This window comes from Rhinatrema bivittatum, chromosome 2 (genome assembly GCF_901001135.1).
Source record: "Rhinatrema bivittatum chromosome 2, aRhiBiv1.1, whole genome shotgun sequence".
In the NCBI taxonomy this organism is placed as follows: Eukaryota; Metazoa; Chordata; class Amphibia; order Gymnophiona; family Rhinatrematidae; genus Rhinatrema; species Rhinatrema bivittatum.
In genome coordinates this window covers 668667956-668686036 of record NC_042616.1, presented here as the reverse complement: position 1 = coordinate 668686036, position 18081 = coordinate 668667956, and the positions used below count along the sequence as shown (strand labels likewise).

Here is an 18081-nt window from a genome sequence, read left to right as displayed (position 1 = left end):
ATCACCCCAAGGTCCCTCTCTTGGTCCGTGCACAACAGGCTTTCACCCTCCATCACATATAGCTCTTTTGGATTACCGCACCCCAGATGCAGACTCTGCACTTCTGGGCATTGACTCACAGCTGGCAAATCTTCGATTACTATTCAAGCTTCTCTCTCTGCTCCTTCTGGCGTGTCCACTCTGCTGCAAATCTTAGTTTCAGCCGCAAATAGGAACCACAGAGGACCGCATTTTTAAATTTTTCTTGAGCCCTTGGCTCACAGATTGACTTTACGTCACCTCTGGAGCTGGAGTTAAATTTGCTGAGGTAAATACTGTGCATTGGGCACCCAGTGATTTTCTGCCTCAGGGGATAATAGCTAATAGCCTTATCTACATGGAATTTATTTGTGATGGGTGATATCGACTATGCATTTTTTGGGGCAAATGTTTTGGATGCGCTAATCTCCTTATTGTACTGGCTGCTAATCTAGCGTGTCCAAAACGCATGACCAACCATGTGTAAATCTGTGCATTAGGCTGGGTGCACTTTATTGCATCGACCCCTACATCTTCCAGGTTCACTGTGATTTGGTTCGGTTCATCACCCTTGAAAACCTTGGCTATGCGCAGTCTGGTAGAAAGACACAACCATATGGACACAGAAATAGAATATCGTGGCCACCAGAAATCTGAGTTAATCTGAAAATACACTTAAGTGCATTAAACTAGGAGTACGGAGGAAAGCACTTGAAGTTGGTAGGAGTATGACCAAAATGGATTTGCATGCAAGACTGTGCCGAAGTTAGGATGCCCAGTGCTAATCTTGCATACAAGGCCATTTTGCCAAGTGAAATTAAAGGGTAAGCTCTCTGGAACAGGCAACTACAGCCATTTGAGATGCACAGCACGAAAGTGCATACTGTTCAGCGGTAGTTGCCTACTCTAGAGAGCTTACTATTTGATCTCGGCATGCCTTGTCCAAAAGGTCTTGTGCTCAGGTCAGGATGCCCAGTGCCAATCTCGCATACAAGGTCATTTTGGTCACACTTTCCAATTTCAAGCACTTACCTCCTTACTCCTGTCGTAATGCACTTTTATTAGTACAGAGTTTTCACTTTTACTCAGATTTAACAGGTAGATTTTTAAAGCGATGATCAAGCAAAAATGGCTCCATACACGCGTATGTGGGCCACGCACAAGCAACGCAAATTTTAAGAACCTGGGAAGTACTCGCATACATACCTGTGCAAGCGTTAAGAATAAGGTGGCAGAAAAGGGGCAGGGCCAAGACTTAAGTGCATAACCGTAATTTTGCAACGGCTGATCATGGCGTGTGTTGCCATGTTATCTGCGTAACTTTACCACTGGTCCTGATATATCTCCCACTATAAGAGGGGCACTTTCAACAGGGTGGGTTTTGGGGGGCGGTGTCACATTGGTCTGCCTAGGGCGCAAGGGTCTGTAGACATTGTAACGCCCCCCCCGCCCAAAACCCACCCTGAGTTGAAAGTACCCCCTTACAGTGGGAGATATATAGTGTCATATTGTGTCTCTCTTTCTTTCTCTCTCCCCCCCCCCCCCCCCCATGGACACTGTTGAGAGAGTGTTAAAATATGTTTGTAAAAGGCTGCAAATATACGCACAGCAGGGATATTTTAAATGATTCGCGTGTACTTGCGCGCATAATATAAAATTAAGTGTATCTTTGCTTGTGTGCCCAATACGCATGTTTATGGGTGCATGCGTGCTCTCTTTAAAATTTACCTGATAGTGCACATTTTTCATTTTGCACACAATTTTAACTCATGTTTGATTTGCATTCCATTAGCTTACTGCATCCCATGGGGGACCCCTATTTTTAACTACAATTTTAGCACAGGTTTATTACATTGACTCCTATAGAAGCTAGGGGCCTTACTCTGTGCTTGTTGCATGGGAGGAATGGAACAGCACAGCAATAGCAGCTGTTGCATATTGGCAGAGGCATATGTGCTATTGTCCAGGTTTACAGTATATATATATATAAATAAGTAAAAATGTAGTGGCCACCGCTGCTTATCTATCTACATTCCCTATCTCACGTGTGCCAATGCCAGCTTCTTATGGATAACACAAAAAGTTGAAAAATACCTTGCCTTGAAGGAGCAATTCACCGACCTGCCCTTGAGCTATGAGAGATTATGAATGAGCCTGAATTTGCCAGGCTCCCAAATGTGAGATAACCATAATTTGAAAGGGGTTGGGGGGGTTCTGTAAAGGGCCCCCCCCAACCCTGCTAAGGTCAATCTCCTATGAAATTTTCTTTTCAGCTATTGCTTTATGGTAAGCAAGAGACCTGAGCACTGCATACAGAACTTGTCTGTGAGAGGTTCCTCAGAGCATAGGATAATTTAAACTTGCATAAAGCCAGAAGCAATTTCTCTGGCTTGAGACCTATGTGGTGTTGCAACCGTCCCTTCCCGACGGCTTCACTACGCCTACCTTTCTTTCTTTGCACCTCGTCTCGCTATGAATGGACGCCTGGCTGCCGCGGCGTCTGCCTGCCGTCCTCTCCGGCATCCCCGGACCGGCTTGGGCGCTGCCTCCCGCCATGCTCCACTGGTACCTTAGGGTGTGCACGCTGCGCGGCCCTCACTCTTATTTCCTACTTGGTGCGAACCTCAGGGGCATCCCCCTGTGATAATGTCACGCTGCCCGGATATTTAAAGCCTACGATGTTTGCTAGCCTTTGTTAGCAAGGGGTAATCTACGGATGGTATTCGCTCTCCGTACCCAGCTACTCTGCCTCTCCAATCTTCCATTGGACTTTTAATGCTAATGGGGTACCCGCTCCTTGGGGGCCTCACTTGCTTTTCAGGTCGCTATCAGGAAACCAGTACTCGCTCCTCGAGGGCCCATGTTCCCTGACTCGCTGCCTGCTCCTACCTTCTCTTCTGCCTGGAGGGATTCGCTATCTTCAACACCAGTGAGTACTACCATCTTCACCTCAGAGCTGTTCCCTGGAACCAGGTACTCGCTCCTCTAGGGCCTGCCTCCATTCCAGCCCTAGTGCCATCTCCTACGTGGAGCTGCTGTGTGAGTACATTACCTTCAAGCCTCTCAGCTCTCAGGGATCAAGTACTCGCTCCTTGAGGGCCTGCTCTCCCTATCCTGGGGTTCTCCACACTGGGGCTTTGTGCATATTCCACTGTAATTCTCTCAGTTCTTTCCACTACAGCACTGCTACTGGAGGAGTCGCTGTTCCAGCGCCTGAGGGATACTAGCCCTGCCGGGCTACTTCTGCTGCTCACTACTGCCACCTCTAGTGGCTTCACCACGTTGTCTAATAAAAGACCAATCTCTGTGTTTGTGTGTCCTAAGCTGAGCCTGACCTGTGGCCCCTCACGGGACTTCCCCCCGTGGGTGTGGTCAGCTGCCACAGTGTCCAAGGGTCCACCCAAACCTCACTAATTATAACATGTGGGTTTCACGCAAGCCATGGTGTCATGGCTTCAATGCTCTGGGGATGGAGCTAGGCCCATTGGCGCTCTGGGATACATGAGGGACTTGATGCTGGCGATCTCATGGTGCCTGGCGCACAGATTGGCTGGGTGCCCTGCACTGAAATTTGCAGTTATATCCGAACTTACAGTGCACCCACACGCAGTTATCAGTGTTGAACTTCCTGCACATATCCTGCCTGAATGCGTTAAATGTTAGGGCCTTGTCCCTGGCATCACTATTGGGATAAGGTGACTTTTCAGTGCTATTTGACTTATGTGGGGTCATCTCATTGAGCCAAAGATCAAGTACTTGATGTCTCCAAGATATGGTGCTAACTTCGGTCATACTTCTCCTAAAATTGAAATCATAATTGAGCTAATCCCAGCCTCCAATAAGCTTATACACTTCCATTATAGCATCAAGATACCTAATCAGATAAGGTGCCTGTTCGAACTCCTTCTCGACTACGACACTCATGAAAATATGGCATGCCAAGACCCAGTTTTGAATTGTTTTTAAAACATTCATTTTTTAGTCTTTAGACTTTCCCATTGAGTCTTTGTCTTTTGCATCAGTACTCTCCCCATCCTGGTCCCTAATGAGTAGGGAGAAGATGTCAATAAATTCCTTCTTCCAAATTTTCTTTTTTTAGCTTACAGGATTCCGCACATGCAAGAGTATTAACCCCACACAAAACATCCTTCTTAGGACATCCCTCTTGGACTTGAGTTTTTATTACTTGCCATAGAGACTAGCCCTGGGTTTGATGGCCTCTTTTCAGACTGTAAGTCACCACTCCACACAATCCCAAGTGAACTGCCTTTGCTGGCCACACTCTTTTTCTTGAATAACTTTAAAACATTTTGCATAACAGTGGCCAAAGCCATTTTTTTGTCACTGTTATTGGACCCTGAACTAGAATCCGAAATGCTAAAGCACCAGGAGGAATTGTCAGCTGAGGCCTTACTTTGGTCAGACATACACTACTTGTGTTGCTGCTAGGGCCAGGCAATACTAAAGTCTACTGGCGGCCAAGCAGTGCTTAAGACCACAATGTGGCTGCCACTTTGCTCATGGTTTTAGCTCATACCCTGTCATAATCATTCTGTGCCATGTGTCTATTCTTGCCAATACAGCTCTGACATAAGGCTCTCCAGTTCATAGTGTTGTTTTGTTGTGGAGCATGTAGTTCAGCGAACTGTTGAGCTGGATCAGGCGATAATGCATTATGAGCTTCCATGATGCATCAGCTTGGTGACAATTGAACTGGGCTTGGTGGGCTCCTTCTTCTTTTAAATCTTCGTGCTCTTGTCATTGAAGGGCTGTGGTCTCTGATTGCTTCTTTGGGGACATAGCAACAATGCAGCTTTCGCTGTAGAAAAGATTGCCGAGAGAAGAGAATTTGTTATAAGGAGCTAGAACATGCTGATTGTGCACCGGGTATATTTTTTGCTACAAGAGCTGTTCTGCCTCGTCTGTTTGTGCCCAAGACCTGAACCCGATGGCAGGATGCTGGTTGCAATCAACCTAAAGGACAACCAAGAACCTGCCCCACTTCATTTGAGGCATGATGCTGACTTGCATGCCAAAAATGCATGTTAAGGTGAATGCCCAGCCACCTTAAAATGCACTATATTTTATCAATATAGTGTTTCAACAGATGCTATACCTAAGCCATCTGTTGGAAACGCTATATTGATGATATATTTTTCATCTGGCATGAAGGGGAAACTTTATTTCTGGAGTTTATACAATGGTTAAATTCTGTTTACCCTAATCTGAAATCTACAGCCCATTTTGACCCCCATGAGTGTTTCATTTCTTGATATCATAATTTCAAGGGAGCACATGAGAGTAAAGACTTGTTTGTATAAGAAGCCTACTGACAGGATCAACTGTCAGATGTTTGAAAGTTTTCATTTCCTACCATTTAAAACTTGGTATACCTATTAGTCAATTTCTGCGTTTGCAATCTATTTGTTCTGGCAGGCAAGATTTTCTCATCGCAGCTCAAGAATTGAGGAGTCGGTTTTTGGCAAGAGGATATCCACTGTATTGCCTTAAGAGTGGTTTTAAATGAACACGGTTTGCTCAGCAGGATTTAATGTTGAATTACTGAAAACCTGACCATGAGGGGGAATTTGTATGTGTATTACTGTATTCATCTCATACCTATGATGTGGTTTCTATTATTAAAAAATACTGGCACGTTTTATCTGTTCATGGAGTTTTCCTTGAGTGTCCACGCTTTGTTTTTATGTCTAACCGGCTAATTTTCGGGCAGCCCTATGGGCTATCCAGAGTTAGCCACATTGGTTAAATGACTAACTCCGAATATTGGAGTTAGCCACATAACTTATGTGACTAACTCTGGGCCACCATGAAAAGTCTCCCACCCATCCCCTTCTTATCTGGCTAAATTCTAGCTGGATGATTAGTTACCTGGCTAGAATATAGCCAGATATGAGCTAAATCTAGTGAAGTAAGCAATTTAAACAGATAACTATTATGTTATCCATCTAATGAAGATCAACCTCAATATTTATATTTATGTGAACTGTGGGTGGTGTCTTTTTATTATTGTTTAGTCTAGAAATTTCATCTCCTTTTTTGAGAATTGCTTGATTTTTAAGTTATTGAAGTAAACATTATTGCAGTTTGAGGTGTGAAAAACATAATAGATAATGCAACAGGTTTTTAACATGACAATTAGGATGCTTATTTTGTTTCACTTAAGTTTTATAAGTCAGAAAAAAAAATCATTAAACAAAATGTAATGCTGGGAGAAACAGATGTGTCTTGAAGGGAAGAATAGAACCAACCCATAAATAGGGCCAACGAATGGCAACGTTCACAGGTATAACACATGCTATATATATCAACAAATAATTCTCACTGTCACGTTTTTGTAAAATTTTGAATGTATTAATTGCCATTTCTTTTGCTTGTTATTTAGCTATTCTGAACTTGATGGCAAGATTTATGCAAACATAGATAGTGGACTCCATGATTGTGTAAATCAGCCCCTTACCTATTCTTGCATAGCTAAATAATACATGTGAAAATGTGCTAATTTCAATGTACAACCATTATTACCAGAAACTTAACTGCATCTCAGGAAGGTGTAGGTAAGTTTTGCTGTGATAATGGCCACCTTACTGAATTACATTTGTGTGCTGTTTAAGTTGAACTTCATTTGCCTGTTATTAACAGGGGCTATTATCATGTGTTAGTTAACATGCAATGAAGGCCCATTTTATTGTGCCTTAATTATATCAGCCTATATGGAAGAAAGTCACAGGGAGCTGAGGATGGGCAGAGCATGAGATTGGTAGGTTTCTTCCTTGGGAGGTACTGGGAAACAGTGTATGGAATTAAGGCTTTACCTTTGGTCATAGAGTGGATGTTCACAGTAGGCCTGCGCATTAGTTTAAAACAAAATAGAAAAATGAGACAAAAAGAGGTCAATTTGTTTCTTTTGTGGGGCCCCAAAACAAATTGTAGGGGCCCCATGAATTAAACAAATCCTATTCATTTCATTTGTTTTAAGTGGAATGATTTCTATAAGCCATTATAATCAATGGACTCATAGAAATCATAGGAAAACAACAGGTGCACGTGTACAGTTAGAGACTGATACAGTGTAGAGCAGGCAGTCAGCAGAGAAGGGGAGGATGAGCATGTTGACAAGGAGACAAGAAGAATGATGTACCACAGCGAAGCAATTTGCCAGTCTGCAGCCAGGGTACAGTGACGCTGTCATGCTGATCTTGAAGACTGAAAATGTAAGAGATTTGCTCTACATTGCTTCTCAAGACATTGTCTGTGTGAAAGCATAACTCTGAGTTCTCCCTTAATTTTTTTCTAAAGTTTTTTGCTGTGGCATATTTTACAGTCTCACTGTGCCAGCAGCAGTTACTCAGTCGCACAAGAGAGGAAAGCAGCGAGGCAGTGCTGCATCACAATATCTGTGTCTCATTGCAGACCTGTGTTGCTTCACTTGCAGTTGCTGTTCTGTTTTTCCTCTCTGGTGACTGAAGCCTTATGCACACTTGAGATTAGTCATTTACTCTCCATTTGCCTGGCAGCGGGCACAGTGTGGGTAGTGGGCATAAGTGAGCACTGAGGGCAGGGCAGAGAGTGCAGCATAACAGGCTGTGTTGTGAAGCCTGTCTGTGTCAGAGAAGTAGTGCAGAGCAGACAGTGTGACACTCAATGTAGCAGTTTCTCTGAGTTCTTCACACAGCTGTGCGGTACTGGCACTGTCAGTGAGCATTACAATACCAATGCAAAATAGTAAATCATTATTGTAATCTTCACATCCCCCAGTGACATAAAAACAATCAATTCATGGATAGGAAAAGGCAGAGCAGATAAAATAAATGTAAATGTGTCCAAAGTTGGTAAGTTTGGCACTGGCAATGCCAGGAAGAACCAAAAAGTAGTCCCAGTCTAGCAAACCAGGAAGAGATCACCCTTTGTGCTGCTTGGCCCTTTTATCAGTACCTGCCTTGGAGGTTTTCCTGTCACCTTTTCTTCTTTGTTCCTCCTTCATGCTGGCCTTAGGGTGCTAATGTCACTTTTGGTGCCAGTTTGCCATGTGAGGTGCCATAAAAGGTTCATTGCTCTGTGCTGGTAACCTCTTTTGGAGCCTTGAGGTGTTCTCCCCACACTTGATCTCTTCTTGGTTTGTTATACTGGGGGATTTTGTCCCCAAAACAAACATTTGAAAGAAGTAAAAAAAAAAGACACAGTTTTCATTATCAGAGCCCAAAATCTGTTCTATGGTTCTTCCTTTCCTCCAACAATCGCAGCCTGGTTCTCCCACTCTGTTGCATGTTTGATGAAACTGGGGTTGTTTAAAAAAAAAAAAAGCCTTCATTCAGAGGAAGAACTTCTGGTACAAGACAAAACATGCTCAAGAGAAACCATTTATTGAACTGACTCTTACTACTTTTAACCATAAAAGGTTAAAGTAGTAAGAGGGAACTCGTGCAAAACGAATAAATGAGGAAGTGCAACAGCCAGTGTTAAGGTACGGAATATGGGAAGGTGTTTTTTTGTCCAAAAAGTCCTCATTTGGAAGGAGAAAGGGTACTCAAGCATGACCATTTCAATGTTCTGACTGTGATAAAACTTAGAGTAGTGTCAGATATTTCATGCAAAAACCAGAAAACCAGGAAATGGAACAAGCTGAGGGCAGCTCAGTGATGTGGGAAATGGTCTCTAAATAAAGCAGCTCTTGCTACTTTCCAGGAAAACCACCCCACAATCATTAGAGAAACCTTGGTGATGTACTAAGTGTAATAATAATCTTCACATGTCGGCAAACCCATTCTACAAGAAAAGCTAAATTCCGCCCTGCATCTTGGGGGTCTTTGTGCTTCCATGCCCAGACCTTACACCTTGGAGCTCTCTTTGCCACTGTGTCTTGCTGTCTTACACCAGAGCTAACACCTTGCCAGTCTGAGGAGGCCGGGGGAGTTCTTTGGTGTTTTGGAGCCTTCCAGCCATTCTTTGTGCTGCTTGGCCCCTTTATCAGTGCCTGTCTTGGAGATTTTACTGCCACCTTTTCTGCTTTGTCCCCCTTCATGCTGCCATAGGATGCGCTAATGTCACTTTCAATGCCAGTTTGCCACATGAGATGCCATCAAACGTTTATGCACTGTTGCTGACGCCCTCTTTTGGAGCCTTGGGGTGTTCTTCCCTCTTTTTCTGCTTCTTTGTTCCTCTTACAGTGACTCGATGAAATCCTGCCAATGCCCTTTTGCCCTTTTACAGAGTTATAGGCTATTAATGCCAGTTTAAATGCCACTTTCCGGTCTCCTCGGTTTTTCTAGGTACCTTGGAGTACTTTCCCCTTCCTGCTGATTTCATACCACAAGTTTTAAGATAATTGATAACAAAACCCTTATTCTGAAGCCCAATATAGGCTAAAAAAATTACCTGTTATGCTTCCCTCATTGACTTTAATGGCAAACGAAAATGAATCGATCTAAAAAACAGGTTTTTTTTTCATTTTGAAACTAAAGAAATTAATTAGGGTCCCCATGAAACAAATTTTAAAATGAAATGATTTTTTTTCCCTGCTGCACATGGCTAGTTCACATTAAGTTTGAGCATGTGGAGTTTTCTCCCTTTTGATATGGTGTTTCCCCACATTATCATTATTTCTTCTGTTTATGTATTTTCTTTCTTTTTGGATAATGTATCATCTTTATAAACTGAAAACCAGCCCATTGCTAAAATAGGACCTGATGCATGAAAAAACATCTTCTCCATTTTAGGCCAGCTATACCATAGACATGAAATGGAAAATCCTTTATTACATCAGACCCATAGGTAGAACAATATTTATATATTTCCATATATGCTCTAACTGTAAAAGCTACTCAAAATTAACTTGCTAGTTAGTAAATAGAATTTACACCAAAATGTAGAACAGAGAAAATAATGATACATAAAAGTGCCAAGTCCTTCCAAACTACCCATTTTCCACCTTCTGCAATATACTAGACCAGGGTTTTTCAACATTGGTTCTTGAGGGCTGCCAAAAGGGCTGGTTTTTAGAGTAACCACAATATGCAAATTAACCCAGTTCTTGGCTGATGTGTACTCCCTTATATCTGATGAATATTCATCGTGGGCATCCTGAAAATCAGGCCTGTTGGTGACCTTTGAGGGCCAGAGATGACAACCCCTGCTCTGGATCATAGCTTCACAAACTCAGTCCTCAGGCACATCAAGCAGGTCTGTTTTTCAGGATATCCTCAATCAATATTGATGAGTTTTATTCTCATTTCCTCAGGACTAAAATTCTCTTTTCAATTCCAGTGTCATTTTCCCCCCTCCCCTTCCATTGAGAGGCTTTGTTTCATATGTTTTCCACTCTTTTAGTGAAGACATAGTTTCCATATTAGTTCCCCAAGAACCTGAAAGAGACTCAGACTCATGATATACTGCGCATTCTCCTGAAATATAAAGTCTTCTAACCATTAGACTCTACCTCCTCCCATTTTTCATTTGATTTTAGAAGTATGCTTATATCTTCGTTTGCTTTTTAAATTATTGTCTGCTGCAAAAAGGGCTGTTATAGTATTCATTCACTAGATGCCATCGTCTTTGGTTGAAAGGAGCATCATATCAACACTAGTTCACCCACCTCTGCCTGCTAACTAAAAGAAAATTACATCTTCTTTGCACTCTTTATTTATGTTTTATTAATTATAATAATATTTTTAAAGTGCTCACAATAAGAAATAATACCATCCCTGTATTAATTAAAAATGTATTTCTAAGTTGTCAATTATGAAATCCTTTAGGCTGAATTCTTGCGATTTATCAGAACTCAAATTAATTCATGCAAACACACAGTCCAGTCGATCCATATTGAATATGACGTCAATAATGACATCACATACACAGCTTGAGCCAGTCAGATTACATTCCTTTTAATGCTTTGATGTGTCATGAAGATCAGAAGATACATAAAACCAAATAAAATATTGTAATTTGACAACTTGAGTATTCCTACTAGACTTTTGAAACAGTGTACAGCACATGATGGACGCCATTGTCTTTTAAAGCTTGCATGTAGATCCTCTAATATTTTTTTTTAATGCAGTTCTCTTCTGATTTTATTATTCAACAGTCCCACGGGCTTCTTCAGAAAAGTGACATAAATGAAATGGCACAGAATGACTCGTTGCTCTCAACTATCCGGGCAGAGGTCAAGGCAAACTGCTTCGTGTAGTCCTAAAGGGTTGTGTTAAGCTTTAAATATAGCTTTGTTATTACTGGATTTGTCCGGGGGTAAACTTATTTATATGTTTGTGTGAAAAGTGAAATATCAGGTATACAATGTATACTTACATATTTTCTCCTTTGCGTTTTCTTGGCTCTTCCTTCTGTTTGTAGATGAAAAGCTACTTTTCTTCCAAAATTTACTTTTTTATATGCCCAATCTTTTCTATGGTTACAAACAAGGAACTAAATATCAACAAAATTAAATTACATTAGAACAAACAGGTTTAGATTTCATGTAAAATAAATTTCAAACCATCGTGTATGCCAGTATCGTTCCATAGAAAGAACATAGATTCTACTCTCTTTTCCATCAGCGATAATGTGATCATGAATAAATCACTCATGTTGCCAGTACTCAGATTTACAGCCATACTCAACAAAATACACTTGGTTGCTTAAGCAGACTTAAAGGTACTTAAGGTTTTAAGTGGCCAACCAAATACCTTTCAGTTATTTTTGTAGATCAGGTCCTTACATGGACTATCTTTCTGCAAAGATAGGCATAATTTTTTTTTAAATAGTATATATAACATTATACCAGTAATTGATACCTTTTTAAAATATTGCATTGCTCAGAAAGTTTGTAGTTTTGGAATCCATTATTTTTTTTAAAAGTACTAAATGTGGGATCAAGATTGTCCTATAATGTAACTATTATGCTAATAAACATTGAATCCAATAATATTCTCATTTTCATAGAAATTTAATTAGTTGGAGGCCAAACAGTATTTCAAACATATAAAGTCTATGGAAAAATGTATATTGTACCTATTATCATCTATCAAATGACAGAAAGTAAAACAAAATAATTAAAGTAATTTTCGGTTTGCAGTCATCATTAAGTAAATAATTCAATGTATTATCTGGTGCTGCTTCTTGAATACAGTTTTCTCCTTGACCAGGCCTTCTTAAAACCTTTCCTATTGACCTCCATGACCATAAATGCAATAAATATATACTGTATGTGATACATTTGTATGTGCTAGGGCTCCAGTGTATGCAAATTTATCCCATGCATATTCATTGTGGATATCTTGAAAACTCAACAGGCTGTGGGATCACCAGGAGAGGTTTGGGAAACCTTATGCCAGACCTACTACAACACTTTGTATTTAACAATGCAGAAAGAAAGGTATGGACACCGTCGGAGGCAGAGCAGAGTGTTCTTCTTTATGTGTACAGAATAACCAAGGTTCCTGGTCTCCTGCAGCAGCTCAAAAATAGTTTGTGCAGTGAGACTTAGTAAGTTCTTCACACCTTCTGAGATTCCATAGTAATTCCTTGTAACATTTGGATGAAGTTGCATACAATTTAAATTTCTCAGTGTGCAAAAAAAGGGCCAAGTTTTACTGTAATAAATCATTACCTATTAAAAATAATTTCCTTAGAAAGAGAAATAACTTTCCAACCCTTGTTTCTTCATTTCTCCATTTCAGTTGTCTTTACTTTTCATTTCTTCTGATTTCTCCCATTTCCTCTCTTTTTCTTTCTTTCCTATCTCTCCGCTTGTGCCGCTTTTTCACCATAGCCTGTCTCCCCCCCCTCCCCCCCCACAGGTACTTCTACTCTGCCACTCTTCCCCAGTCTGTCTAGTTTTCTTCCGCCTTTCCTGTTTGCTCCTCCCGTTGTCTTCCTTCTCTCCCACCCTTCCCTCTCTCCATCATTACTCCCTTCCCTCCTCTTTCCCCTAACTTCTTCCTTTTCCCCAGCTTTGCCTTGCTACCTCCCAATTTCTCTCCTTCCTTCCCTTTCATTTCTCCCTTCCTCCCAAGCTTCCCACCTTCACCTCTCTCCAGTTTGTTTCAAGGTTGCCACTGCTGCCTGCCTCCTAGCACCAGCTGGCCTCAACAGCAGCAATAGCCCAGAGTGACCTGAAAGAGATGGGGTAGCCTTGCCCACAACCAACAGCATCAGGAGAGAAGCAAAGCACCCAGACTGAACCAGCAATAGCAGGGGAGGAGGGAGGCAGGTAGAGTGCTCAGCCAAAACCTACAGTGCCGAGAGAGAGAGAAAGAGAGAGAGAGGAATGTGGGGGGGACTTATGATATCAGCATTAGGTCACTGGGCATTTTCCCATGTTTCTACAGCCTGAACTACATTCTGCAGCAAAAAAGGGCAGATTATGCGGCTGCAGAATCACAGGAAACTAGGTGCCCTGATTATAACTAAGAAAGAATTAGTGTCTCCACTGATTTGTATACATTATTTTCATAGAGGATTATATCAGTTGTGCACTTTCCTGAAAGAATTTCAGATACGGCAGACAGTAATATGGTAGACTTCAGTTCATTGTCTAGAAAATTAGAGGCAGATTAAATGTGATTATTTGACTTTGCAAAACTGTACACAGAAAATACAGGCCAAAACATGGTATATAAAAGTTGACTGTCACTTAGTAAGATTCACTGAAAAATTCTACAAATCAAGACTGAAATAAATATAGGGAACTAACCAATATTGTAGAACTAGGGTCTGGAATAGTGAAACAAATGTTTAAAAAGCATTTAAGCACAGTGTAAGAGATCTGTAGTAATAATGAGGATAAATGTACTTATACAGCAACTAATGACCAGAATGACAATTTCATTTTGAGTTAATGACCAGATACCGTTCTAACGAAATTAATTAATAATTCTGCCATAGTTACCCTGTCAATATCTGAGCTATGAGTTATTGTTTGTTTTTTCCCTGTATAAGGGTTAATGGAGATTTCTTTCTTACATGTTTAACAAATCTATTCTATCTGCCTACTATTTGGTCAAGTGTAGCATGAATCTAAATGGAATCTATTGTTACATTAGACAGTTTCATAACAAAAATTATTTTGCTACAAAAGAATAAATTATTTCCTTCTGGAGACAAAGAGCCAAACAATGAAGTTATCATTTATATTGGGGATTTCATACAGTTTACATTTGGAATATGAACACATATATGATGAATGCAATCTGGGATATTCATGGGGACATATTTTTTGCAAGATTCTGAAGTCTGCAAAAAATCATGAGAATAATGTCTGCAAGATGGAGATTTGTATTCTTTCAGCCAGCCTGAAGTAATAGTTTCCAAGGGGAAAGAGAAGGAAGCCATTTCTTCTTTTTGAACTGGTTTGAGTAAAATAAGGGAGAACGCCTGCTCCAGTGCCCATGTGGAATCATGGTAAAGCAACCACCATAAAATCAAAGGAAAAAAGAAATCAAAAGTGTGGAAGAATTTAAAGTGTGTGCAAGATAAAAGTATAGCATATAACTTATGCAGAATATATTTGTATGCATGGCCACTTGGCACACAATTGTCCATTCAAAAAAATAGTGTTTTTATTTATTTTAAAATGTAATAATAAGGGCATTGCTCTTATCAAAACAATTTTGGCAAGTTTGGTATAAAATATCAGTCTTCGTGCTTCACTTTCTGGTCATTAAATCTTGCCTACGCTCATATTTTATTGTAAAATTACAAGTGCATTAGCAAATGTTATGCAACCCTCTTCAAAAAAAAAAGCAATATATACAGCACAATAAGTTAAAAACCTATTCATTTAAAGCAACAAGTATAAGTATGAGATTTATAACTGAAGGCATGATACATGAGATGCTTTAAATAGAGGTTGCAATTTTGCAACGTAAGTCTGTACAAATCCTCCAGGCAACATGCTGTGAAGGAAGTACCTGTGCCCCCGTAAACTTGTTTTCCATATGTTTTCTTTTACTTTTAACTTTTTCCTCCCTCAATTAGGTACAAATATATGCAATTATTTTTCAATCTGAAAGCACCTTATTTCTCATCAGTTTGAATGCATGCATTGACATTTAATCTTTTCTTGTGCAAATTCTAAAATTCTCTGTAGCTAAGAAAAATTTAAAATCTGTCTACAATAATAAGTGAAAGGATAAAAAATGTCAGAGTTTGCAGAACACTGACTCCTAATAGAGCTTTCTTTATATTACTCACTGCTTTTGAGTCTTTTTTAATGTTAAAAATGTATTTCTGAGTTCTATAGTTAAACTGTACTTAAGCTAGTCAACTCTTCATGCCATGCAAAAATAACATTCTATGCACTTCTTTGAGGCTTCCCATGTTCAGTTTACAGGCATTATCAACCTTGGTGCTTTTAAGAAAAAAGTCTTTATTGCTTTTATAACTAGTCACATGCTGGTTTCATGTGTGGACAATAATCTGATTCACCAGGATCTGAATGAATATCTGGAATAAATAAATGGATTTCACAATTTATATCTTTCCTGATTGTCATTTTTTACTTCACCCACTGCAACATAAATGTCTTGAGTGCAATTGTGACCCATGTTTTTAGGTGAAGAGCAGATAACTCTGGTCTCTTCTGTTAATTGGCCATCACTGTGCGTATCTCCAAAACAGTTTGCCTTGGTGTCTTGCTGATTTTCATGTTTTGCACCATGAATCTCCAAGAACTCTTCATCTTCCTCTGTATCTATTTCAGTGAAACTTGATCTCTCTTTTGAAGAGAAAGTAAAACGATTTTGTTTGGGATAAAGAGAATGAAAGTTTGACCCCTGGTAAGCACTTGTTGTGTCAGTATCTAACCTTTCTCCCAGGGGTGAATTTTCTTCTAAATGAATAGTGCTAAGATGAGTCATAGATGTGGCAAAGTCCGAAGTTGCTACTGGCAGTGGCGTAGCAATACTTGGTGGAGTCTGTGGTATACCCATTCTGTTTTCCATAAAATTAACTTTCAAAAATCTGGATTTTAACGGATTGTTTCCCCTAAAAGAACTTTTTGGACTTTCTGATACATTGTCAGACTGCAAAGAACCATGGACAATAGTTTGTGAGTTGTTGGTGTTAATATTCTCATCAGTATCAGTCGGGATATATTCAAAAATTAAATTTTTGGGGCTGAAATTTGAATCTGTAGAAAGTGGTGAAAATGGAGAACTCTTAGTTCCTTGACTGTCTTCTACCGTTACAGAAGGAAGGGAAAATCGCATTTGGAGATTGCTACCAAGGTACGGTGGAACAGGAGATTTTTCTGTTTCTGTAAAATCAGTTGCACAACTGGCAAAACTATCAATACTAGATATACTTCTGATATCTGTTACTACATTGCTCGCAACAACTGATAACTGATTTTTCTGAGAGGAAACTTCTTCCATTTCTATCTCTTCCTTATATGCAGGTGAACTGATAGACTGATTCTGATAATCAGCTTCAATATTAGCCTGAGACTGAGTAATTTCATTGTATAATTCTTCCAGTTTCTGAGCATTCAGATGTTGTGGGCTGGAAGATGGATTGTTCAACTGCTCTTGAGAGTCATGTTGACTGACTTCTTGATATTTGTTATCAAATGATTTGTTGGAACTTGTGTCAGACATTGTTCTTCTGGCCCATTTCCATCGACTTGGGGATAGATGGTTATCACTAAGTTTATCCTTCTTGTTGGTTCCATCTACAGGCTTATCCACCACTATATCAATCAGTTCCATACTGCGAGCAAATGCATCTTTTAAATTCATTGAGACAATACTTCCATTTCTTTTAGCTCTCTCAAGAGCTTCTCTTCGTTTAATTGCTTTTTCTTGCCTCTTCTGCTCTTTGTAGAATTCAGAGAAATTGTTCACAATAATTGGTATGGGCAGTGCAATCACTAGCACTCCAGCAATACAACATAATCCTCCAACTATTTTACCCAATAGTGTTTTAGGGTAAATATCGCCATAACCTACAGTAGTCATAGTTATGGTTGCCCACCAAAAAGATGCAGGAATACTGGTAAATTTTGTAGCATCTTCATCTTTTTCAGCAAAAAAAACCAGACTGGAAAATATCATTATTCCCATTGCTAAAAATAATATCAATAAACCCAATTCATTGTAACTCCTTCTCAGAGTAAATCCCAGTGATTGAAGACCAGTAGAATGTCTTGCAAGTTTAAGAATCCTCAGTATCCTCATTATACGAAATATCTGAACCACACGTCTGACATTTTGAAACTGCAGCACACTCTTGTTGGACTCTGTGAGAAAAATGGTGACATAATAAGGCAAAATGGCCAATAAATCAATAATATTTAAGGGACCTTTAAAAAACTTCCACTTATTGGGTGATGACAAGAAACGCAAAAGGTATTCCATAGTAAACCAAGCAATGCAAACGGCTTCCACATGTGCTAGCTGTGGATTGTCATTTGGCTGTCCAAACTCATCTATTTCTTGAAGTTCAGGTAGTGTGTTTAGGGACAAAGCAATGGTTGACAGTACGATGAACAGGATAGATATAATGGCCAGAATCTGAAAAACAAACAAACAAAAAGCCAGGTTAGCAAGATGTCTCAAATGGCTGTAGTTACTTTAATCAGTGATTTGCAAATGCTTTTCTGTATTTTTAATAGGCGTATTGGAATTGAACTGCAAGAAGAAAGACATTCTTAACACTAAGAGGATCATTTTCAAAGCCATTTATGCACATAAAACCAGATTTATGCACACAAATGGCAGTTCTAAAATCGTCTTGGGCTTTGTGCATGTAAAAGTGTGCAAAAAGTGCATAAATTTACACGCATAGGTTACAACCTGCTGAAGAGGAGGTATTACTTCACCGCATGTGAATGTGTGCGCATACTCAGCCAATCACCAGAGTAAGCGCACCCACAGACTTGACTGCTATGCAGGCTATTTGAAAATGACCCTCCCCACTGCAAGGTTAGGTCTGCATATTAAGGTATATTATGATTATTAGTAATTATTATAGAAAATGGCAAGTATATTAATGCAGTATTCATTTACATGGAATGATATTGTTCATATATTAAACAGATTTATAGTAATAGCA

General features: G+C 39.8%; 1 protein-coding gene across 3 annotated transcripts in view; it reads right to left on the bottom strand.

The window, feature by feature from the left end:
- Positions 1 to 12971: 12971 nt before the first annotated feature.
- KCNB2 (potassium voltage-gated channel subfamily B member 2) overlaps positions 12972 to 18081 on the bottom strand; it is a 440763-nt gene continuing 435653 nt past the window's right edge. For all 3 annotated transcript variants that reach the window (XM_029591464.1, XM_029591462.1, XM_029591465.1), the window contains exon 3: positions 12972 to 17540. In XM_029591464.1, coding sequence (XP_029447324.1) covers positions 15495 to 17540 — 2046 coding nt within the window. In that variant the 3' untranslated portion in view covers positions 12972 to 15494. The remainder of the gene's footprint in view (positions 17541 to 18081) is intronic.